This window comes from Balearica regulorum, chromosome 2, assembly GCF_011004875.1.
Source record: "Balearica regulorum gibbericeps isolate bBalReg1 chromosome 2, bBalReg1.pri, whole genome shotgun sequence".
Classification (NCBI taxonomy): Eukaryota; Metazoa; Chordata; class Aves; order Gruiformes; family Gruidae; genus Balearica; species Balearica regulorum.
Genome location: NC_046185.1, coordinates 98,313,397 through 98,339,799, shown reverse-complemented (window position 1 = coordinate 98,339,799; position 26,403 = coordinate 98,313,397). Strand labels below are relative to the sequence as shown.

The following is a 26,403-nucleotide window of genomic DNA, read 5'->3' as shown; positions in this document are numbered from 1 at the left end:
AACTGACTATGATTGCTGTATCTCTGAGAGACTGGAGAGCAACCCCTGCTATCAAAATAAATGACCAGTGGCTGTATGAGCCGCTTATGCCTTCGAATTCTGTATTTGCATACAATTTCCGAGAGGCGTTCTCAAAACTGTGTGTCTCTCCTTAGTAAGCATGCGCTAGAAATATGGAATAGTACTGAACTGGTTTGTTTCCAGCTTCGTGCAAAAGGGACCCTGACTGTGAGGCTACAACGAAGCTGGTTCTGAAACAGCAAAAATAGTCACCTGCTTTTAGACCTGTGGGTCGTCTCTGCAGTCAGTGGTTCAGCATAGATACAACTCAGGTCACTTGTATTTTCTTCTGCTTTTCTTAGGGAATGATGTATCTGGAAAGGAAAGAGAATTTCATTACCAATCCCTGATTACGTTCAGAGTGTTTAAGTATTCTAACGAGTCAGTGAGATAACTGTCAAGATTTTTTTGAGGTCGTGGCTACATTGCAGCCTCCAAATGTTGTATCTTTTGCAAATTCAAAAGAAAGTGATAGAAAGGAATGGTTCAAATAGCTGTGAGGATTTCTGAAGTCGTCATTACTGAGGGAAAAAACAATTCTGTATGTTTTTCCATATAGGTATACACCAGAATTCATAGAAATGGAAAGACATTTTCTGAATATCCAGTGGGGTTGCTGTATTACCGTCCACTAACATGATTAGTATTGCAAACAGATCTCTGCCCAGTATGGGAATGCACAAAATACACAGTTCTACTGATACTCAGCTTCTATCAAACATCAATTTATCTGTAGGGAACCATGCGTGGGCTCCTGGTGCCTAACGTAGTTTCTGAGGTGGTTTCTGTGCAAAACCACAGAGTTAACAATGTGTACATATGTGCAGAAGAACAAATTGCTGTAAATCAAATATTTAAATTAGAGGTAGTGACTTTCAATTTAAGACATTTGACTATGGTTTTTGATATATATATAGCCAAAACAACTGATTTGCAGAAAAAAAGTCAGCTTTTTAACTAAACTTGCTACTTTTTGTTGATTTGGGCACATTTATAAAAGCAGCTGTATATCTCAGCTTAATTTTTCAGTGTTATAATGCTGGAAAAATATGAACGAGACACTCCTCATTCATGTGTTAGATGATACTATGCTGTATTTGCAAACCATGTCAAACTGCATTAGGATGGAAACCATGATCTGATTACAACTAGTAATATAGGTACTAATAATACAGCACATAGCATTGCAACATGTCTCACAAGCCGTGAACAGAACTGAACGCCAGAGATGATTTCCCCCCCGATTCTGCGTAGGATCCAAAGGCAACAACAGCAGCTTCAGTGGTCAAAATCTGAGAATAAAAAGTTGTCCATATGTATTTATTGTAACTATATTAATGATAATGTGGATTGTCACTATTTGGAATGTAATTTTGTATTAGCTTCTTTTAAAAAAAATAAAACTTTTTAAAGATGATATTATAATCTTATATAAATGTTTAAAATAATTCATTTGAAATAACCTGGCAAGCATGCTCTTCCACCCCTCCTTTGCTGAAACTCTCAGACCATTCCTTGAGTGTTGACAGTTCCTCTTTAGAAATGTATTTTTTTGTTGACTAATTTAGCTTTGTGCACCAAAACCTTGTTTTCCCCTTTCTCTCATCCCCCTCCTGACCAAGAGCAATAGGTAGCGACTGCTAACTAATGAATCTTTCTGATGCCAGTGAAGGTTTTGATTATATGCCTAGACTCCAAATAGAGGCCTTTTTGATTTTCTTGTAAATAGGAGGAAGAGAATATATCGTATTGAGATCCCACGTCCTGAGCTGAATATATAGAGGACTAGTCTTGTTCCGGGTCAATGACAGACACTTTTTATTATTTTTTTTTCCTGTGAAAATGTTTCTGTCCTTATTTGAAACAATCAGAGCAGATGAGAAACCTGCTGACATTGCAGGTTTCAGAATTGGTGAAGCCCGTGCCTGTTACAGCCGCTGTACCCTTCCTGCGCTGTGGGCCCTGGAGTTCTGCTCGGTTTTAGGCTGTGCAGCACAGTGACGTTACAGGGACAAAGTAACCTGGGCTGCTGGTAGCTGAGGAGCCTTCTCTAAAATAAAGAGCTGCCAATGCCAGGCATTTCAAAATTGGGAGTTAAATTCTTAATCTAGTTCCTTACTTTTCCCCCCACGTTTACATCGAAAAAAAATTAAATGCTACTAACCTGTAGTGTATCTACTTGCCGCTCACTTCTGGGTTGTTAGGCTTTCAAAATTACCTCCATTATCCCGATCACAAGGGCTTCTTCCTTCTAAAACGAAGACTTAGGTTTGCAAATAAATCACATGACTTCCTGACAACAATAATTACTGTGAGGTGGGTGACAAGCCATTAGATCAGGGTTACAATTTGACTTTCCAGTATAAGGTGCTAGAGAAATCTTCACTCAAAATGGTAGCACCAATGATAGCATAGACAACTATTTTCTATTTCCTCAGCTGCTTCTAGAGAGTTAGTTGGACATGTACTTCTTCAGAGATCAGTGTTATTAAATAACCTTCTTAAAAAAAATGCAAATTGGTATCTAAGTTGTTGAAGTTTGGCTTGGGGGATATATATACCGTGGGAGATAAAGAATAGTCAAGGTGGACCATTCAGCCCTTAACCTTCCTTGTGAGACACCGAGAAGCAAGAAGGCACTAGTGTTAGTGGTTTTGTGATGTGGACCCTGCTCTAGAAACTTTGGTTCATTTTAAAGAGGAACCAAGCAGTTGTCAGATGTTGGCCATCTTTCAATCTTTAGCAACCAAACCTAGAAGTCAAATTCTCATGTGTCATTTTGCTCAAACTCATGTCCTTTCACATTTTTAAGGACTGCTAGAGCAAGTTATACCTACGTCATTGGCTTAGGGATTGGGTATATCTCATGGATGGACATCTTCCAGCTCCACCATTATTTGTTTCTTCCTGTTTTTCTGCTGGAGGGAGAAGACAGAGGTGTTCAGGAAAGCAGACCTGTTGGGTCTAACGTGGTTGCCACCTCGTGGCTCCAAGTCTGTAAGCACAGGTGGCTCACTGGCCCCACGGCATGGTGCCTGTTAATGCAGGTTCTTTGCATTTCTGGCTGTCTGTGCCTGGAGCAGTGGGTCACGGAGTGGGTCTGAGGCTGAACATGGCATGGCATGCTGTGGGTGGACTTCAGAGAGTCAACCTGCACTGCTGGGAGCTTTGCTAGGAGACGTGTTGCCCAGCTTCAGCTTTGGATTTGGGCTGTCCAGGAGTGAGCCCTCCCCTATTCCGTGCCACGTCAGAGAAATCCTACTTCATGTCACTTACCTGGCTGGCTCTACTCTGTCTCTCATTTTGAAGCCAAGCAGGGAAACTGAGGTGAAGGCTGTGTGGAACCCTCAGAAAGAATGACAGGTACTTATTTTTCTTCTTCACTTTACCTAAGAACTCAAGAAATCAATACTCAGAAGGAGGACAGGCTGAGAGAGTTGGGGTTGTTCAGCCTGGAGAAGAGAAGGCTCTGGGGAGACCTTAGAGCAACCTTCCAGTACCTAAAAGGGGCCTACAGGAAAGCTGGAGAGGGGCTGTTTACAAGGGCATGGAGTGACAGGACAAGGGGTAATGGGTTTAAACTGAAGGAGGGTCGATTTAGATTAGATATTAGGAAGAAATTCTTTTCTGTGAGGGTGGTGAGACATTGGAACAGGTTGCCCAGAGAAGTTGTGGATGCCCCTTCCCTGGAAGTGTTCAAGGCCAGGCTGGATGGGGCTTTGGGCAACGTGGTCTAGTGGAGGGTGTCCCTGCCCATGGCAGGGGGATTGGAACTAGATGACCTTTAAAGATCCCTTCCAACCCAAACCATTCTATGATTCTAAGTTGCCTGATTGAGAACTGTAGCATTGTAGACTAGATTTCTTGATGCGTGTGGAAGGGGTGTGTATCCTTTCATACAATGAGATGTATTCGACTCCATTGCTTATCACCACAGGCAAATATATTGCACTTTCTTGCTGAAACAAGCTGGCTGTACTGCCTTGCTTTTATGTAATTAATGAAGTTCTTGCTGTCTGCTGTCGTGTGATTTTCAAAGATGTGTGAAGCGGCAAAACGCATGGATAGAATAACAAGTGGTAACAGTTGATCCTTTCTTAGGGAGTCTTGTCCAAAAGTGGACAGGCTTGGACCTTAACCCCAGGCCAGGAGACCGGGGTCAGTTCCTAGAGTCTCCCCTGCAGCACCTGCAGTCAGAGCATGCCTCTGCCTGAGACTGTCAGCGTTGAGAAGAGAGGTTTTCCTTGCACACTGCCCTCTGCTCTGCCTCTCACTGCTTTAGGGAATGGCTCAAAGGGAAGGTACATTTTTTCTTTCTCCTTTTGAGAAGAGAGCAGAGAGAGGAGAGCAGAGAACAACGGTGTTTTGATCTGCCTGTTTCTTATTCTAGTTGCATAAACACACCAGAGTATTTCTCTAAATTAAATTAAGCAAACCTTTCATGTTCTCTCCCTGCTTCAAGAACGTTAATGTGGCTGCTTGCAGATTTGCAGCTACCGAGAAGACAAAGATCTGTAGTGTGCACAGACTCAAGCGCTGAGCAGTGTCATGCTGAAAGAACCTGCACAAGGTTTAATAGAGTATAAAAGCTTTCTGGGCAAGCAAAAATCTGTTTAAATCCCTGACGGAGATGAGAGCACAGCATGTATTATCAGCATATGCACAGAGACGGGAAGGCTCTTGAAATATTTGCATTTTGGATTTGCTATAATTAAAAGGTTTCAACCTTTCCAAAAAGGTTGAAATGGTGGAAGGACTAAATATGAGACTCCACCTTTTCTCCATCTCCATACAAATATTTAGGGCTCTCCCCTTTTCTCTGCATGTGTGCCTGACTTACATTGATCCTAATGGCAATTTTTCTTGAATGTAAGGGATGTAAAACCCCATAGGCTTCTCTTTCATATTTATCATCATCATTTGGTACTCAGATTGTGACGGTCCCAAGTGTTCCCAGCCCCACATGGTGAAGGACTGACCCCCACAGTGCACAGCACTGAACACAGAGCAAAAAGATTGTCCCCAGGCTGCAGTTCCTCATGAAAAGCACATCCTTTTCCTCATGAGCACACGTGTAAAGCTGCCTATCCTGAGAGATTAGTGCTTGCACAGACCCCAGATAAAATGCGGCAGGCATCTGTGAGGCAGAATGATGCAAGCTTAACTGGAGCAGAAAGTGACGCTTGTGGATCGGTGGTGAACAGGTCAGATGATGACGTAGTACATATGGGTTCTTTGGGGGGAAAATGACTGTTTCAGGAAGGCTTGACTGTAGGCAAGTTTTGTCTAAGATTTCCCTTATTTTGATAACTGATTTGCTAGATGAAAACCTCTCTGCAAAGAGTCTGTGTAACTCAAGGACTATTATATTAGTGATCTGGGTCAAGTGGCATAGCTGGAGCTACCGGTTAGAGGAATATAGGGCAGGTGGATGAACGCTTTCTCCAATATCAAACAGATGCAGAAAAAAAAATTATTCAGGAGCAGGAAAAGAAATGCTATAAGGTTGAAGATGTCAACTCAGTCACCAGTAGCAGTCTGTAAAGATGAGAGAGAAAAGTGAGAAAGGAAGACTGTGACCATTGACTAGAGGATTCCTGTCCAATATAAGATGAAAATGAGTACATCTCTACTTATCTGATTAAGTAGAAGGTAAATAGGAGCAAGTTGAAGGAAGATCTTTCCCTTCTTGGCTATTAACTAGATGTGACTGCCACTTCAGTGGTGACAGCCCTCCCTCCAGTTTCAGCTACTCAAATAGCAGCAGACAAAGACTGGGAACAGCCAATGTGGATAAGCGGGTTATTGAATGTTTGGACTGTGACCTCCTTCTTCTTCCAGTCAGGCTGTTAAATATTCATGTAAGTGGGCTCAGACAGATCCCTGCCATCTGTCTGTATTTATGTGACTTCATCCAAACAGCTCCAAAACATGTAAAATTTTATCCCCACAACAGCTCTTTAAAGAAAAAGGGATTTCTCACCTATCTGAAGGGAAAAGGAATCAAAACACAAAGTGATTTAGTGAGTACCAGATTCATTCATCTGGACTCCAGCAGACAGGATCCAAATTCCAGTGTCAGGCCCAGCTATAGCCCGAGGCTCTCGAGGCAAAGATCATATTTAGTGCTAAGGTGTTGTATAGCTCACCTAATACTGCTCATTAAGCATAAAAAACCCTTGGTATGCAACTAAAAAGGAAACTAGAGATTCTGTTGCTATATGTGTGTATGGGTACAGAATGAAAGTATTTGACGAGGAGAAATCAATAATAAAACCATTATTCAGGCATCTCAACCTGCACTGCATTCAGTTGCACACCTTGATGGCCAGATAAAACAGGACTGTCATGCAAGCTTCAGTAAACAGTGTGCCCATATGGGCAATTCTGTGAGGGAACAGATTGTCACAGCTACGTTTGACCTGTTTTAGAGCAATCGTGGCTCTCCCTTGGCACCGTGGATGCGCTGTTGACATTTCAGCAGAGCTGCTTCAAAAAAAAAAAAAAGAGTGCCGTTGTCAGAATAGTGTGGCATTTTATGAGCGAGAAGTGATTTTTACATTCTAAATCAAGCAACAAGCCCAGTACTTCTCCCTCTCTCCAGTCAGAGCCTCTTAAACAGTCTGAATGGGGAAGATGAAGGGACAAGACCATTGAGAAGACAAGCCCAGACTTTTCAGTGTACTTACATTTAAGTTACTGTGTACGTGCGGTCGTGTCACTTATATATGCTTCAGGGATTTGAATCTGAAGCTCAGATTCAGCTCTCAGAAGCCCACACGCAGGCAGGTTATCTGTCACAAAAGAGACGCCTGTGAGATGGCTGAATGTGGGTGGTTGGTTTCGTACCTGCTCCCAGGAGGTGGCAAATATGGGGTAGCAGTCCACCTTACCTTAGCTTGCTTACTTATCTGTCCAGGCCGTCACCTTCATGCTATTTTTAGGCATGAGTGCATTTTGAAAATAAAAAGGGATGAATTTTCACTGTGGCGCTCTAGAAATTCTTACATGCATTTTGGAAACATGCCAGAGGGGATCTTTGTGCCTTTAACACCATATTGCAATGTTTTCTTCTTTCAAGGATCTTTCTCCTTGGCTTAGTCTTTAAGAGTAGCATCAAGGCTTTCAGCTTACTCAATCAATATATTTTTGTTGATGGTTTGTTTTTTTTAAATGTTTTTCAGGCATTGGAAAAAATGTTATCTGTGACCGAACGGCGACTCCCCTAGATGCCTTTAGGATGATGACTGCGGCTCATTATTACCCAAAGCTCATGAGCATCATGGGGAACGTTTTGCGTTTCCTGCCCGCTTTCGTGAAGATGAAGCAGCTGATCCAGGAGGGTTACGTAGGGGAGCTGCTGGTGTGCGAGGTGCAGGTTCATAGTGGAAGCCTGCTAGGCAAGAAGTACAACTGGAGCTGTGATGACCTGATGGGAGGTGGGGGCTTGCACTCGGTTGGCACCTACATCATCGACCTCCTGACCTTCCTCACCAGCCAGAAGGCCGTCAAAGTGCACGGGTTGCTCAAGACCTTCGTGAAGCAGACAGACCACATCAAGGGCATACGGCAGATCACCAGCGACGACTTCTGTACATTTCAGATGGTCCTGGAAGGCGGCGTGTGCTGCACAGTGACACTCAACTTCAACGTCCCGGGGGAGTTTAAACAAGACATTATTGTAGTGGGTTCGGCAGGACGGCTGATTGTAATAGGCACTGATCTCTATGGACAGAGCAACAGCTCTCCTCAGCGGGAGCTCCTGCTAAAAGACTCCACGCCAGTCAGCAATTCCTTACTTCCAGAGAAGGCCTTCAGTGACATCCCATCCCCCTACCTCCGGGGCACCATTAAGATGGTTCAAGCTGTCCGGCAGGCATTTGAGGACCAGGACGACAGGAGGACCTGGGACGGGAGGCCCCTCACGATGGCTGCCACTTTTGACGACTGTCTGTATGCTCTGTGTGTGGTGGACACCATTAAAAAGTCAAACCAGTTGGGGGAATGGCAGAACATTTCAATCATGACTGAGGAGCCAGAACTGAGCCCGGCATACTTAATCAGCGAAGCCATGCGGAAGAGCAGAATGTCTCTGTACTGCTAGCTCCTCTCGGCTCCCAGGAAAGAATAGGAACCAGACAGCTCTTAAAGGAAATGGTAATTAGACCCTGCCAAGGGCTTGGGCATCTTAGAAACAGCTGAGGATACAAGAGAAGGAAATACAGTGTTTGGATCAACTAAATCTGGTGGTGGCTAAATGCCAAAGTGATAGGGTCCTTGGAAATGCCCAAAACAGATAGGAGACTTAAGAGCTGACATAACTGTTTTAGTAACAGTATTAGCTGGCTGATTGGAACGATATATCATGGACTCATCTCCTGCTTGCAGGTGCTTTAGATTATCCAATTGTGTTTACTGTGAAAGGTTGGGAAGATCCTTTTAGATTTTCCTTACCTACCAGAGGGCTGTGAAGGTACTGTCATGTCATTAAATTTTCTGTAGTGTCTGACATGAATGGTTCCTACCATGACACCTGACACCACCGTACTGTTGTACTACACCTCTAACCAACACACAGAATAATAGGACTTGGTGAGAAAGTGTCATTGTGAGATGGAAAATCTCGGCAGCTCACTTTTCATATAGCTTGTTAGGAACTTCTCTGTGTTGGTTTAGCTAGTTGGTTTTTGTTTTGTTTTGTTTTTTTATTTAAAGCGCAATTAAGTAGGAAAATGTGTGGCTTTTAAAACAAAGCAGTCCTCAACCACAGTGCATATGCCCTGATGATGGGGGAGGGAGGGTCTTCTGTGACCTCCTGGTAAGCTTCAGTGTTAACTGCACGGATTTGCTGATTAAAATGGGTTGTGCAAAACCTTCATGGATAACAAGTAGCATGACACAGTAGTGATAGTGGGTTTTATTATACAGCTGAACTCAGGCTAGTCTTATGAAGGTTTACACAGAATTTCCTGTGTCTGGGACTGACTTTTGAGTGAATTCATCATTCATTTTCCTTTTAGGTGGAAAACAGTAGAAATCCAACCCGAAACTGTATGATACTTAGATGGGTGGTGTCCTTTTAAACCTTTGTGAACTCGCACTCGAGAGATGCACACCGACAATTAATTTCATATAGCTCAACCCAGAAGCTTTCACCTCCACCAAGTGGTGAGTGTGAGTGTAAAACAAAAGGGATGAGAAAATTTCCTTCCATTTCCAGGGAAAAAAAATTAGATGAGACCCCCCCACACCTCTTTGCCTCCTTAAAGTGGCCAGCTACTGATACTGTAGTGATCATTCCCTGTCATCTGTGCAGGGGTGGACAAACTCTTTTGATATGTGTGTTATGATCTTCTTTAGATTGCAGTCTTGAAATAATATATTCTTTCGAGAATATATTCTTGAAAGAATATAGTGAAAGGCACATGAATTATCCCAGTAAACAGGGATACTGCTTTTCTGCATAAAGCTGCTCCAGTGCTTATGTGTTTACAGTGCTAGGTCCTCAGATAGGAAAAAAGTAGAACACGAGCATATAGCACTAAGTTGTATTAAACTTGAGAAAAACCTTTTCAGGCTTTTTTGTTAATTTTGACTGGGGGGAAGAAGAGAACATTTGGATGAGCGGTAAATTAAAAGAGAAAAATATGACCCTCTTTCTCAAGGCTATCACATTAGTGTTGCCATTTTAGGTTAGAAAGAGAACTGTCAGAATAATTTAGATTTTTAAAAAAGCACTTATGTTTTTTTGCTATTTTTAGGAGCGCTAAGGGCTTCTCTAGGGCTTCTTCTGCAAATTACTCCATCTGACTGCTGTATGCTCCTGCCTGTCCTATGCTCGGTTTTAGAGCTTTTTGAACAGAAGGGCATCAATAGAGTGGTTCATCTCATCTGGCTTTAGCCAGATGAAAGTCGGGTGTCTTGTCCTGATCAGCTGTGCGAGGACACGGTAGTCAATACAGAGAGAGCTTTCCAAAGGCTGACTCAGTGAATCCTCAGATTAATATAGGACGTGCCCATTGGAGATTCCTGTCCTCCTCCTTTGCAGAGAATCTTGGCTTCTAAATTTTAGGTGGCTAAAGTTAGGAAACTTGACTCCCACCCCAAAATTATTAATGTGTGCCTCATTTTTGAAAAGCGTATGTGTGACCTTTCATGAAATATTCCCCAAAGTGTAATAGTGTGACTGATGAAGGAATAATGTAATACTGCAAAACCACGCCCTAACAGAGAATTGTTTCTATCCATGTTGTTCTGCCAGTTCTAACAACTGTCTCTGGGGCTGACTGCTTCTGCTAAGACCTTGAGCAAGCTTTCATCATTCCTTCTTGGAAGCAGCCCTTGACAAGTTTGGATGTTTTTCCTAAAAATGGATTTCTCTGAGAATTCCTGAGGTAGTATCTGTGCCAACAGGAATTTCCCATTATAATTGTCACAGTATGCCATGCTATCCAGTTTCTGCCCTGAAAAATACACAGAGAAATACAGAAGAGAAAATTTGATCAAGAAATCCTCTCTCTCTCCTGAAAAATGGAATTAGCCCCAGGGGGATCAGGAGAGTTTTCATATAGTAAGGCAAAACCCATTTATTGAAAATAGTGGCTAGTTCAAGTCATGAATGCAAGCCTGGTGGATAATTAACAGTGTCTAGTTAAATATCATCCAAAACTGGAACCAAACATGGACCACAGTGTTTGTGACTCTTGCTGCTTAGTGGTTTGGTCATTGCACTGGAATTGCTGTTCATGTCTTTGCACCTTGTTTTGGTTCACGAATGTTGACAGTTTTTCTTGTCTGTATTTTCTTTTTTTTTTTCCTGTGTCTTTCTGAGTGGAAGAAGATATGCTGCCCCTGCCCCTGCAGTGAACAGTCCCCAGGCGAGACACAGTGTGTAGGGAAAGTACTACTGTGCTTCTGTCCCAGATCCAAAGGTTTAGGTGACAGGCATCATCCATCCTCTTTGCAGACTTACTGATGCAGGTAGTGCTGCTTAGCAGAAGGAAAATCTAATGCTTTGGTTACGTAGCCATCTGATGCTAGTATTAGTACCGGCTTGCAAATGGGTTTGAATCCTGTACAGCTTGTTGTGCAACCACAGTGCTGGCCCCAGAGAGGCAGGCAGAATGAGGAGAGGCAGGGTGGGACCTCCTCTTCTGACGGCAACGGAGATCTTGCACTAGATTTAGGTGAAGTTGTTACCTAACTGGGACGGCAGCAGTAACTGCATACGTTCAGGATTGTATGACAGTTTTTCCATTCTCTAGGAGGTGAAGGTGCTGTAGTGTCAAGTGTAAAGATACTTAACTTCCATCTTGCTTAGAGGAGGAAGGAATTTGGTTTATTTATAGAATTTGTATTACTATTTTGATAAATTGTCACTTTAAAGTCTGGGATCTTTCTTGGCAGCATCAAGCCCTCTGCTCTTTTGGTACAGTTAAAAGTACATTGAATTGCCCTAAGTAGCCTCTGGAGTTCACGCTGGGTTTAAGAATTTGGGCAGCAGATAGCAGAGATGTACTTGATTGAACTCAAAAACGGTACCACCCCAGGAAACATATATTTGGAACTGCACTTTTAATGCCGTTCTTTAATGCTGTGCCACAAGGTTTGAGATGAATGCAGGCCTAATAGCCAAACTGTGGCTACTGCTGGAATTTACAGTAGCCCCCAAATGAGCTTGTTCATATACTAGGTAAGCAACATTCATTCCTCTTTCCCAGGGCTGCTGTTGGAGAGGCTCTTTCCTTTGCCATCAACCTGTGCACATAGGTTACTGAACATTACAGTCTGTTGCCAAAGACAAAAAGAGCCAAAGGGGAGAGCCCAGGTGAAATGCTCTGCTGCTCTGCAGGGGTCTGTTCCAATGCTGGGATGGTCAGCTGAGAGATGAAGTCTTATTTGCCATGGGAATTGCATTGGGTTCCACACCAGGGGTAGGCAACCCTACGCGGTGTGACAGCAGGGCACAATTGGAGTCCTTCCGTGTGCCCAAAGGGAGAGCGGTGACTGCAGCAGGGAGCGACAGGAAGGTGTATCTGCAGTCTGGTACCTGTATGCCTGCGCCAACAGGGAGAACGTGCTGGTTGCGTGGAGCGTGAGGGCTGCACCTCCGGAGGGTGGTAGTGGCAGCCTTGCTCCACCTCTGTGTTTGGGAGCCCGAGAAGGAAGCAGTATCCGTCCTATGCTCCTGCCAGATCCCTGCACGTCCTCAGTGCTGAACTCAGTGAAGTCCTACATGGAGGCATAACGACTCTGCAAGAGCTTGGGGTTTCCTATATCTAATATCACGCATGTGTTAAATTAGTACTTTAGCTGTGTAGTTAGAAATACCAAGTAGAGATGATACATCCTTACGTGTGCAGCCAATATGGCAGAGGATCAGGGCAGGCATAGATGAGTTCAGGCTCAGGATGGGTTGCTGCGGAGTTCATCTTTTGCTTTGGCTGAAAGCATGAGAAATTCCTGCCCAGCCAGCATAGGGCAATCGGAGGCACTCTCCACTTTGTAGTTAGTGTTTCCTTCTTTCAGATAACTTTCAAATCAGTGACTGTACAAGCAAACAGCTGTCCTGGAAGTTCAGCTATTCAAAAAAGGAGGCTTTTCTGCTGCATGTGGTCACAGCGCAAGGACAATTCAATTTCTCTGTTACTGTATTTATTTCTGTGTCCATAGAAATGTGGAAAAGACCCAGACAATTTAAAATGACTCATTTCTCTACCAAAACAACAAAAAACCAGATTTTATTTAATGGGTAAAGATAAACATAGTATCTTGATGGTGTCTTTGCAGAGATTCAGAAATTACTGAAGATGGAATTTCTTGTTGCTGGGAATTATATTTTATATCTGACTTTTATCTATAGCCTTCAATATAAAATATCACAAATTTTGAAGTCTCTTCAGTGTTAAGAAGATCTGTATTTACCGGGGTTTAAAAGTACCCAGCAGACCTTTGGCTTTGTGCAGATACTCAACACTGGTGTGATGTTCCAGTGGCGCAGTGATGTACCCCTAAGTATGTATGAAACTCAGCACTGGACTCTTTGAGCTCTGCAGTGCTCTCTGGGTGTCTAGGACTAGTTGTGAAATTGCAGGATTATTCAGGACAGCAGTTTCTTGTCGTTATTGTTGTTGTTGTTGTTGAAGTTGTTACTTGTGGGAAGCAAAGTTTGTAAATTTTAGAGATGGTGTATGACTGCATAATAATTGGCAGTTTTACCTGCTTTAAAATTTCCTCTCTTTTGAGCTGCTGGATGAAGTCTGTCCAATAAAAATATTTTCCCCTTAACAATCATTGCCCACTTCCATTAGCTCATGAAAAGACGAAATTTTAAGTAAATGGGATTATACATAATGCTGCATTCATGAACTGATGTCATAACCTCATGACTTACTGAGGCCAGAGACCAGGCAAGCAGTGACTTTTTGGAAGCTGCCAAATTGAAGCCTTTGGGTTGGGGAATGAAGGGTATCAGCTTAGGTCAAACTGAAATAGCTTTTATTCAGCATTTTCAGTTAAATGAATAAACAGAATGGCTATGGTCAATCCAAAAGCGAACACAAAACATGTTTGTAGAAGATCATTTACATTTTTTCTTTTGGGATTAAGTTCCATTTTTAAAGAATGCTGTTTTGAAATGAAAACTTTTTAAAAAATCCATCTTTTATTCTGTTTTGGCATGTGTGAAATTAACTGTTTGGGGTTGGGTATGGGATTTTGGGGTTTTTTTTTGTTTTAAGTTCATAGTTTAAAAAAAATCCCATCCATTAGGTTCAGTGAACATCCATTAAGGACATTCAGTGAATTCAGCTGCGCTCGGGCAGGTTTGGCTCTGAACCTGCAGCCTCACAGTGTCATGCAGTGACCTCATTTCTAGCATCTGAATTTGGCCATCTGGGTTTCATTTGAGTCTTCTTGTGGCAGTGGGAAAACTGGTTCATTACATGGAGTTGGCTACAAGTAATCAAGATTCTTTTTGCAGCAGTGCCAGCCATTGTCGTTAAAAGCACTTAACTCTATTAACTTGTTTACCGTGGTTATTTATGACCTTCCAGCCGTGCGCTGTCCATTACTTCTTTGCTTTTTACACCAGCCGTCAGACTCGCCTCCCTCCCCTTTCTGTGTCTCATTCCATTGCAAGCCACAAGGCGGGTGAGCCTGTGCTCAGTCTGTGTTATGCGTGGCATACAGGGGGGGCTAACCTACGACTTGAAGTAACTTTTAACACAGATTGATTAAAAAAATTACATTAACGCCACAACTACCCAAGTACGTGGCATACCGAATGCCCAACCAGGGCAGGAATCGGAGCTCCCTGCTATGCTGTGCTTCACAAGCGACACTCACTGTTTCTCGCTGTACTGGTTTTCTTTTATTTGATTTTGAAAATGAGAATATGTTCAGTTTGTTGCTGTGTCAATAATAAGTATATATTTATTGTTTTTCAGACATACATACATATATATAAATGCTATATATATATAATGTCAACGCATGGACATATGTACAGTAGATATTTTAAAGAGCTATTTATCAAGAAAAGTAAGTGTTATAAGTAAACAGAGTTTATATTTTATATATTATGTAGATAGCAAACAAAAAGTGGTTAAATTATAGTAGGACTTTTGGGGGTGGGGTTGGAGAAATGGGCAAGGACTGGTTCTAGCATTTTAAATAGCCAAACTACTTTGTACAGAAGCTGCCTGCTGTGCCTCTCGGCTGCAATATCTGTTTGTTTCTTCTTCTGGAAGATGATGTGCATTGTTACTTTTACATTGCTTGGGGAATGTAGTTAGTTTATTCTCAGCCAACTGGTATGTGCTGCTTAAAACATGGTTTCCTGCTGTTCTGCATATTTGCATTGATGGAATAAAAGGATCTGAACTGGCAAATAAAGACTTAAAAGGATGTGATCTCAGCTGTCTGTTGGTTTTCCCCACACTTGCATTTGGGGAGGGAAACAACCATCACCTTTGCCTGGTTTCTGGCCTGCCTGCCTAAGTTCAACACATTGGAGTAAAATCTGTGGGCTTTGTGCTTGGGGCTGGGGATTGTGATGGAGGGAGAGAGGGAAGGAGGTTTAACACTAAGCTATTTGAAGGTTTAACGTTACGGCAAGGCCTGAACTAGCTCCTGCTGGAGTGGTGTGTTCTCAGGAGACAGATGGTTTTGTTGCCAATGCACGCCAGTATGTCCAGTGGCATAGCAAAATGGGGGCATCGGACATCCCTGCTGAGCACAGCCCGGAGATCCTTTCAGGGCCCTCCTCCCTGCCTCCCCACCAGCATCCTGGGATGCCTTTGCCTTCCCAGTCCTCAGCTCCCTCCAGTGACGTCCCCACACCTACCCGCCCCTCGCTCCCATCCGCCATGGAGCTGTCAAGCCTTTCCCGCTTAGCCCGGTGCTCCGTTTCTCCCTTGCGTGGGGGTGTCTCGTCAGCCTAGTAAGGAGCTTGTTACTCCAACCCCTCTAATGCTGGAGAAAACCTCACTTGAGTACAAAGCAGAAGATAATATGAAGCAGTGGGAAATTCTAGGCTCTGAGGAAAGTTTTGTTGCGTCTGTGATCGATTTGTAAATAGAATAGCACATTTCCTATGTTGCTTTTCATGTTTTACAGCAGAGCACACAGAAAGATGTTGGATTCTACTGGTGTCAGTGCTCACTCATCTCTCAGGCACTACAAAAGTACAGCAAATCTGAGGCACAAATCTGTGAAGAAATGGGAAATCATCACTTCCAATGCATACTCCCCTCAGATCACATGATCTTGTGAACTGTATATTTTTTTTATATATAAAAATTTACAGAGTGGATATAGCATTTACTTCATCCCAGAAATGCAGCATGTTAGCAATTTCTACTACTACCATTGCAGCTATCATATTTTAAAGAGGCACCGATGTTTATATACACATAAAATACACTTTTATGAGTTTTAATACACATTATTTTCTTAGGCGGAAGAAGAGAAAAGCACAAGGCAAGGAAGAATCAGTGCCCAGGTCTTCAGGAATTATATTTTAATATTAGTCTTGCCCTGATGAGCAAATGTATAAGCTTGCTCAGGTTTCCAGATCACTGTCTCCAACTAATCGATTAGGCACTGAAGTAAAATAGGGCCAAATTTTATGGTATATCCTTTCCCATCAACTTCATAGTAAAACATGGCCTACTTCCATTTCAAAGGTTAAAACATAAAAATCTTTGGAAAACAGCACCTAGGGGAGCAATTACTGTGAAAGAGCGTCAGAGATACAGTGGGATTATTAGTACACAGTTACAGCACACAATATATAACTGCATAGGTAAGTGCAAATGCAAGAGCGAGTATAAACATTCCACACTAATGAGGCTACATAAATGCTAAGGTAAACATTTTCAAACATGGGTCAGCATAGTGAGATGCTTAAGTGTAGATTTATGGACCCAAGTAAGAGTTCTACTTTTAAAACAAACTGCAAAAATGCGGGTGAGGGGGGAAAGCCTCTTGCCAGTTTCCATCACTTTTGAAGAACCAAGGCTTCCACCGCTCCCCTGGCTTGTTCTGCTGTTTTCTGGAGCCCCTATTGATTAGCAGCTATGTAGTAAAAACAATGCGTGGCTTGTAGCCATAAATATTAATCAGAAGAATGTTAAATGCATTGCATTGTTCTCTTCGGGAATAAAGAGTTTGCTGGGGCAGGGGTTATTAAAAAGTGCTGCTGTGCCAAAGAGAAGACGCACTTGATGCCTTTGCTACTGATTCCTGTTGGGCAGTGGAAAGCTGCGGAGCTCTTTGTGTCACTGCAGTGCCAGTGGAAATCTCACATTTCAGAGTGGATGTACGTGATGCGCAGAACAACAGGGCTTTTTGCCCCATGTAATACTCCGGCGCGGCACAACTGGGGGTGAGGCAGCGCAGCTCTTCTCAAGCAGCCTTTCCTGGGGCTGGAGGCTGGGGCGATGGCCGCTGCAGCCCAGGAGCACCCAGGTGCCTCTTGCTTGGCCTGCTCAGGCCCACGTGCCTGTGCTGGACACTGCTGCGGCCATCACGCTCAGCATGGAAGGAGGAAATGTCCATCAGGCGTCCCCAGCAGGCAGCCCTTGGAGTCACCAGACCTGTCACCTGTCCTAGCTCTAGTAGCTCTAGTACCAGTTAATACTCATCTCCTGCATATGTTGCCTTCTGTAGTATGTTTTCCACTTGGGAATGCTCCGACTTGTGAATTTAGCACCACAAACCTTGCTGTGGCATCGCATCTTTGCTGTAAAATGAGTAATTGTGGCAATTTACTTGCAGCTGCACCTCCATGAGCTGTTCCTGAGGGATGAGGCAGGACTGCTGATGAGCGCAGGGCACAAGTCCTGAATCTTGTTCCCAACTGCTTGTTCCTGCCTTCCCCACATCCTGGCACTGGGGAGCCTGTGTGCAGCCCCCTGTTTAAGGTGATCATGGATTTAGCTGAAAACTAACAACGTGAGGTTTTTACTGGGTTAGTTTTCAGGCAGATCAGTTCCTTGATCTGAGTCATTGTCGACAGCAATTTATGCCAGATCACTTTAATAGCAGAATGTAAATAGAAACCAGGTCTGTTGACTGCCAGAAATGTGCTTTTTTCATCAGATCAAAGAGTCGGTAGAGTAACTGCAGAATAATTAACAGGACCAAAAGAAAAGGGAATGGATAGAGGAAAACAATGTTAAGTTCTATATTTCCATACAAAAGCATATACATGTAAGCAAATGTTTCTTAAGAAACTGTAGGCCCCCTCCTCCAGACATGGAAATGATATATATATAGAGAGATTCTTAGAGAAGCCTTTCAGACTCTGCTCCAATCTGCTGTAATAACTTTGCCTTTCGCAGTTAATCACATCTTGCAGGCTAAAGACTTTTACTGAAATGATCATCATCCAGGCAATGGCAACAGCCTCTGAATGCAAGTGGCTTTGTCGCTTGTGCAAGAAAGTTTAACACAAGGTTTCAGCCAACCCTGAAAAAGCTCAGATGGGCATTTCAGACTTGGAGAATGCAGAAATCATTGGAAATGGAGCTTGACTTGTAGCATAATGCATTTTCTTTGGTGGCTTTTTTTTCCCACTGCTGTCCCTAAATTGCTAGACTTTATTTTTTTTTAATATTTCTTGTCAGTGGTGCTAGTATCTTCTGGAAGTATTTGTGATGAAAGGAGGCCTTACACTACTAACGTACAAGCTTTCCAGCTCAAGAAGGAAGGTAATCAGAAAGAGAGTGAAAGTCAGGACCAGGATAAAAAGCAGATTCACAAGAAACGAGAATGTCCCTGGGTGTTGACAATTGATTCTCTATCCTGTTAAGTTGATAGAAACATCCCAAGAATGGTTTTTGGCTTAGATCAACTTATATTCTTCTATATAAATTCTATGGCACAGTTAGGAAGTTAGCAGCACTAGTGCAGCAGAGACTATTCCCACTAAGCAAGCTGCTTGTAACCTCCCTCTTTTGGACATAATGAAATTAATAATAGGGCCATGGCCATTCTGTGCCCACTGGCCTCAGTGCCACCGAGGGTAGTCCTGAGCACTTCATCTGCTACTATGGATATAGCCGAGAGTTGAGAACTGCTTGGCAGAATGGAAGGGTGTTGCTATTACAAAACTACTGTGTTAAAAAATGAGTCTATCTCTGTCCCAGTGAGAGGAAATTCAGGTATAATTTGTGCCAAGCTGTTTCAGCACAACATTTTTTGTTAAAATGGACTATTTTCCCATTCACTTTTCCATGTGTTTTGCTTGCAGTTCCATGACAGCAGGAACAACTTCTTGGGAGACGCTCTGCCCTTCGGCCACAGACCTTACTAGCTGGGAGTAATTCCCTTTGTTCAGGCCTACAGGAGGAACAGGGCCTCTATGGAGAAGGGACTGAGTCCCTTGCTGATTAGACAAAGCTCGCAGCTATCCACCCACCTCTGGCAAACTTTGTCTGTACTGCTTCACACATATGAAGTGCCTTGTAAAGATTAACAAATCCCCACAAAATGAGCTCTTGTGATTATTCCCATTTTGTAGCTGGCAAGGTAGAGACAGAGGGGAAGTTGGTGAGATCACCCTCTATTAATAAAGTTCTCTTTTCTTTGAATTTCCTACTTGGATTATTAGGTTTGCCCTCTCCCTGACGTGGAACCCGTCACTCAAAATGTCACTGTCAGAGGGCCCTCCAGATGTCTAAGATGATAGAAATGTCTCATTCCAGACCAGGTACAAGCTCAGGTCTTTATGGAATTGCAGCTTACTTCGAAATACTCTTACAAATAATAATATTTTTTTATGTTTGATTTACTTGTAGTTCCTAACTTTTTTTTTTTTTAAAGGCAGTTTTTGGTAGGATTTCCCTCCTTTTATGGACTAAGTGGTCTGAACTATTTAACTTTAAAAAAGGATTTTAGAACTGTAGTGCTGGAGTATTTGAAATTACATGCTGTTATTTTAACATATATATAGTGATATTTGTGTTTATAACAGGATCTCATTGGCTTTACAAGGGAGGTACATACCATTGCCATTGCCTTCACCTTGTCTTTTGGAAAATTAGAGACAGAACGGCAAACCATGCTGTCCAAGGCCACGCAGAGCAAGGCCATGACAGTTAGATACTAAATCCTGCTGCTTTAATTTCTAGTTCCCTTTAAACAGTTCTTAAACCTAATATAATTCTCATTCATAGTAATTAATATAATTAGTCATATATAATTAATGCTTAATATGCTGCTGCGGTTTGTGAATGCCAAATAGGCTAGTGGTGTCTGCACAGTCTAAGTTCAAACTTACCAGTTTAGAAAACGCTAGCAACACCAAAGCCAATACCAACAGCTTTATCTAAGTGAATACATGTTGTGTAGTTCCATCTGTGGAGGGGAACTGCACTCTCCATGCATTGATTTTAAAACCAAGCTGATAAAATTAGCATCAGATATATATGCTGACCAGAAAATCACTAAAATAATCAATATCAGCTTGCAAAAGTCCAAGTCAGCACAAAACTGCAGTTCTGTTGTGTGTTTCAAGTAAGGATGTTAGAGGACTGTATTTGCCTGCACTCTAGAGTTCACGCTGCTCAGTTTGGGAAGGATGTCTGGTCCAAAACCCTTCAGAGAACACTCCTTTCAGTTCCCACTGACAAGTTCTCTATGGTAATGGCTGCAAATCATTACCTGGAGAGGCAGCTGATGATCATCCTGGTGTAATTCGGAAATTTATGAGGTAAATTGTTCTGTGATTTTTACAGCCTGCCATTATTCTGTACAACCACAACCAGAAAGCAGGACATTGGCAGCACCTGTAATGACTATAGAAATGCAGACCTAGAAAGCTGACATAGAAAATAATGATCAGGAGAGAGGTGAGACTACTTTGTCCTATCACAAAATAAACATCAGTCCGCCATCCCAGTTTAACAGCTCGTCTTCATATATTAAAACAAGCTTCTAAACCATGATGGATATAATTTAGAGCAATTAATTAGTTGCTGCTCAATCCTTCAAATGAATGCACCAGGAAAGCCCTCTGAGCTCCACCGAGATCAAAAGCCTGCTTGGGTACAAGGCTCCCCTCCCCCTTGGTAAGCAGTCTTTTCTGAAAGAAGGTGATTAGGTGACAAATTATTCTTTGGACATACGAGTGCTGTGTCTGCTGTGTTGCTTTGGTTGGATCCGATCCTTTCACCCTTATATTAGAGGTTCCAGTGAAGCCACTGGGTTAGGCTCTTGCCTTTGAGCCTGGGGAGCAGCACGGAGCTATGAACTCGTTTCCATGGCCAAATGTGCAAGCAGCTAGGTGGGTGCCGTTCCCAGCACAGGTCCTGGCCGAGGAGGGTGGCATTGGTGAGCAATGCCTGATCAGCTTCTGCAATCCTGGCTATTGAAATGTTGCCTTGAAACTCTGGCTTGGCTAGGCTCACTTTAGAGAATGTCTGGTTCAAATATGCCCAGGGGCTGAAATGAAGTATCCCCGTCTCCATCCTGGGTCACAGGACTCTAGGGGAGTAAAGTCCTTTGCAAGTCCTCCTTCAGTCCACTGCACTGTGCAGCTCGCCCAGGCCCTCAAGTTTTGGGGACACTTGGTTGAGTGAGGAATACAGAATCTACCTACCATATCCAGCTTGTGACCTTGAATTAGCTTCTGGGCACATTTGTGGCTCTGATACAAGGAGAAATACTGCAAAGACTGAAACCTGTTCCTAATTCCTACTTGCTTTCTCATTTTGTGGCAGATACCTGCATATTGCCACACTTTTTGCTCCATGTCTAACCATATATAGTAATCATAAAAACTATACCTCATCCATATACCAAATCTTTTGATTAGGATTCTCGAGGTATATAATTTAATTTCCCCACCGTCCCTAAACTGACCAATCTTTGTCTCTTTGTCACCTTGATGTCACTTCTCTATTAAAGAGTAACAAAACTGAGATAAGATTATTTGGGACTATTTATTAATTGTTGTGTAGTGCCCCAAATGTGCCATGCTCACTGACAGCACAAAGTGTGGTTTTGGTGCTATTTAAAAACTTGCAACCCTTTATCAGAAAAATGCATCAATCTTATGCTTAACACAGAAACTAATCAGGTTGGTAGAAGAATAATTAGGGCAGGCATCAAAGTTATGAGTAGAATCCAGAAGACATTATCCTAAAAAATCACTGACATAATTTTAAAACAAATCCTATTTCCTTTGCATTTGGAGCAAGCAACTGCAATTTGTTATTTTCTTTGTAATTGTCTTGCAGTTTCTGTATATCTCTGCAGACAAAAGCATGTCACCTCTGAAGCGCTCTCATTGAATGAGATGAGAAAACAGGGAAGTAGGACACATCTGAACCAAGTTCAGCCACTCCTTATGCTGTTTTCAGCCACGTGAGCCTTTTCCTTGCTGTCATTTGGGGATGTGAATTCATGATTACAGAGACGGTGTTTGGTCTGCTTGGAGACAGACCTGCCTGTTGTGCTGCCACACTAAAATGAAAGGCTGAATTCCCTTTTGCTGCCAAACAGTTTTATGATATTTTTATTACCCTAGAGTGTTATTTTTTTCCATCTCACTTCAACAAGGGATTAAGTCGTGAACATTTATAGCTCCAACATTTGCATTCTTCTCTCAGGTAGAATGTAAACAGCAGAGTGACGCTGTTTTGGCCAGGAAATGGGGCCAAGCTTTTCTAGATCTGCCGATGTTCATAATGAAAAGGTTATGTGAATGTATAAGTAGATTGTCCTTTCCATTAACACAGCCCTATTGGAACTATTCATGCTTCTGAAGAAACCAGAGATAATATCTTAGAAAAGATGAAATGTAACTCTTTTCCTGAACATCAATCATTTCCTATTGTGATAGAAACAAAGGATGGTGCATTACAAGGCTGAAAGGATACACTGGTTTTGATACACTATGAAGATATCATCAGATGAGTGTCTTTAAAAAAAAAAAAAAAGCATCTTCAGTCAGTTCAGAGGAAATGAAACCCACCTGAAAACTGTACTTATTTTTTGTATGTTACAACATGTGTTATAACACCATGCAAATATGGACCTCCATGCTGCGTAAAATCATGGCATCACTAAGGGCAAATTGTGCCTGACAAACTTGGTGGCCTTCTGTGATGGGGTTACAGCGTTGGTGGATAAGGGAAGAGCAAGTGATGTCATCTACCTGGACTTGTGCAAAGCATTTGACACTGTCCCGCATGACATCCTTGTCTCTAAATTGGAGAGACATGGATTTGATGGATGGACCACCCAGTGGATAAGGAATTGGCTGGATGGTTGCACTCAAAGAGTTGTGGTCAACAGCTCAATGTCCAAGTGGAGACCAGTGATGAGTAGCATTCCTCAGGGGTCGGTATGGGGACCAGCACCATTTAACATCTTTGTTGGTGACACGGACAGTGGGATCCAGTGCACCCTCAGCAAGTTTGCCAATGACACCAAACTGTGTGGTGTGGTTGACATGCTGGAGGGAAGGGATGCCATCCAGAGGGACCTTGACAGGCTGGAGACGTGGGCCCGTGTGAACCGCATGAAGTTCAACAAGGCCAAGTGCAAGGTCCTGCACATGGGTCGGGGCAATCCAAAGCACAAATATAGGCTGGTCAAGGAATGGATCGAGAGCAGCCCTGAGGAGAAGGACTTGGGGGTGTTGGTGGAGGAGAAGCTCAACATGACCTGCCATTGTGCGCTTGCAGCCCAGAAAGCCAACCGTGTCCTGGGCTGCATCAAAAGAGGTGTGACCAGCAGGTCGAGGGAGGTGATCCTGCCCCTCTACTCGGCTCTTGTGAGACCCCACCTGGAGTACTGGGTCCAGCTCTGGGGGCCCCAGTACAGGAGAGACATGGAGCTGTTGGAGCGAGTCCAGAGGAGGGCCACGAAGCTGATCAGAGGGCTGGAGCACCTCTCCTGTGAGGACAGGCTGAGAGAGTTGGGGTTGTTCAGCCTGGAGAAGAGAAGGCTCTGGGGAGACCTTCCAGTCTATAGCAACCTATAGCAGCCCTCCAGTACCTGAAGGGGGTCTACAAGAAAGCTGGAGAGGGACTGTTTACAAAGGCATGGACAGGACAAGGGGTAATGGCTCTAAACTGAAGGAGGGTAGATTTACATTAGATTTTAGGATGAAATTCTTCACTGTGAGGGTGGTGAGGCACTGGAACAGGTTGCCCAGAGAAGTTGTGGATGGTCCCATCCCTGGAAGTGTTCAAGGCCAGGTTGGATGGGGCTTTGGGCAACGTGGTCTAGTGGAGGGTGTCCCTGCCCATGGCAGGGGGGTTGGAACTAGATGACCTTTAAAGGTCCCTTCCAACCCAAACCATTCTATGATTCTATGAAATCGACATTCCATTGTTTTCCATTTTCAACTTCCTTTGATAAATTCATGTAACAAGATGTGCTTCTGATAATCATCTGTAATTCCACTGATAGATCAGACATATAGGAGAGACCAAAACCCTAACGACTTTCCAAGAGCTGTACAGCAGCACATCGATCCCATAAAATTATTCCAGCTTTAACAGCAAAAGCATTGCTTTTCATGAAGAACCATGGACACAATACAGATCATATTTTGCAATAAAAACCAGTAGCAATGCCTGTTTGGCTTCCTTCTCATGTGTCTTTGTAGTTCAGTGAGTAATTCACTTCTGCAATATAAATATATCACTACAAAATACAAACACAGTCATACTCAAAGTCACAGATAAAAATGAGAGATGCAGTATGCTAGCAGGGTACTAATTAGTTTGGCTCTGCTATCTCAGATAATCCCAAGCCAATTCCAAACATGTTTCCCTTTTATCTTTTATGTATGCTAACTTTTCTGATGTTATTACAGTTTAAAAAATTTAATGTTTAGGTTATCATGGTTTGGACAGATGCCTAGGAAGGTATTATTAATGATGCATTAATGAATCAATTTTATTATAAACACGGTCCTCCACTTGGCTGATTGACACCTGAAGCTATTAATGATGATATTCTGCTTTCATTTACAGTGGCAAAAAAGAGATTCTGTCAATAGGAATGAAGATACTTTATGTCCCTAGGCAAAGGAAAATAAGGTCATTATTTGATTTATGAAAATGTAAAATTTCTTAAATGAAATATTTAAGTAATGAGTCACCTGTGTGCTTTACACCACTGATTTACAGCGTATAGATTCATTTAGCTATTTTCAGTGGAGGTGGATGTATAAGGGCAGTTAAAAGAAATAAGGCTGTTAAAGTAAGAAAGTCCAATTCTGTGCATGGCTGTCTTTCTAAAAAAATTAGGTTAGCCATCTTTGTTCAACTGTGTATGTGTCACCACATAATAATCATTAGCAGTTCATGCTCAACCTATGCTTTTAATTTCATTTGCAGTTTGAAAAGTCTCAGACTAAATTCTTTAATTCATTTCCAGATGACTTAAATATAATGCTGGTAGTTATATTTACAACTGACTTTGTTGTAAATATAACCTATTATATATATGTTAGAAACTGTTTACAGACACCATTAAGAAAATCTATATGTATAAGTAACACGATTAAGAAGCTTTCTATATGTGGGGTTTAGAAACTTTATTAGGGGGAGTGTGTTAATTTTATTGTTTTTCAGGGCAGGTATTATTTTTATGCTATATTTTTATGCAGCTAAATCTTTCAGACCTTAATTTTGATTAGGAACTTTTAGCAATGACACAAGTATTAACATCAATATAATGCAAATCCATAGCAGTGTCTGATAGCTGCTTAAAATATTTCTGTATCTGCTGTACAATAAATTAATGCTAAAATAAATTGTGCTAGCTTCAGCCTTTTTTTAGAGCACCACAATAGCTCTGTAATACATCTTGGCAAGGCCAAAACTTCATAATTAAAAATTATAGAGATTTGATTGAATTTCAGTAGCTGTTTTCTGAACCTTGTGATACTGGTTAGCTCCCAACAGCACCAAACAGATCTCACCCAGAGACAAGTGCCATCTATCGATAAAAGACGTATTGGAGGTGAAGAAGCCACAAATTACAAAAAATGGCACCAGCCTGCCACCTGCTGCTGCACAGAATTACTTCAAGCAACATGTTTGCTAGGCCTTGCACTACCTCAACAGAAACACGCCTGCATGAACTGGGTTCCTCAAAAGCCTGTCCATTCTGCAACAGCTTGCTTTCCCCCTGCCATTTCAAAAGTGTTGGATAAGATAAAAATAATGGGATGTTCTGAGCATTTGAAAATACGCCACTTAACCTAGGAAGCTGTCTCGGTGGGTTCTCATATCTGGAAATCTTGGTGTTGCTATATCAGGTGTTTGATGGTCTTGTTCAAGTTTCTGCTCCTGGAAAGGGACTGAAAACTCAGCTCCTATTAAAAGCAGCTGCCTGGTCCTTGCAATCGTACAGTTAAAGGCTGGTAAGATCTCAAAGATCTGAATAAAAACGTCGCAAATAACTACAAAAAACCCGCCAAAACACCCAAGTAAAAACACACTCTAAGTTGGATGTCCTGTGGTTTTGACAGCACAGGTGATTTTTGAGTGTTGGCATCCAACAGTGACATCTAGGTCCTTCGTCTGTTTTGAGGGGTGGGAGTTTTAGCATCAAGTACTTTGCTCACATGTGCTGGAGTAAATCTTGGTTTTGGAAAACTCATTTAGCTTCCTAAAGATTATTGTAAGTAAAATGTGCCTAGCTGTCACAGTGGATGGGCCATAATGCTAAGTGTAATACCAGTTATAGTAAATAATGCAGTGCAGGGAGTGTCATTGTTCGCGGCCTCAGCATTGACTCTTTTCCCTTATCGATGAGCGTTATTGGCGGGTCTTGTGCAGCACTGTGTGGATCGCTGCCCTGCATAACTCC

At 42.5% G+C, this 26,403-nt stretch overlaps 2 protein-coding genes across 6 annotated transcripts in view; both read left to right on the top strand.

Moving 5' to 3' along the window:
- GFOD1 (Gfo/Idh/MocA-like oxidoreductase domain containing 1) overlaps positions 1-14,967 on the top strand; it is a 76,123-nt gene extending 61,156 nt beyond the window's left edge. For all 5 annotated transcript variants that reach the window (XM_075745074.1, XM_075745077.1, XM_075745078.1 and 2 more), the window contains exon 2: positions 7,245-14,967. In XM_075745074.1, the coding sequence (XP_075601189.1) occupies positions 7,245-8,164 (920 nt within the window). In that variant the 3' untranslated portion in view covers positions 8,165-14,967. The remainder of the gene's footprint in view (positions 1-7,244) is intronic.
- The window catches only part of TBC1D7 (TBC1 domain family member 7), a 258,846-nt gene that overhangs the window by 210,545 nt on the left and 21,898 nt on the right, over positions 1-26,403 (top strand). The window lies entirely within an intron of this gene.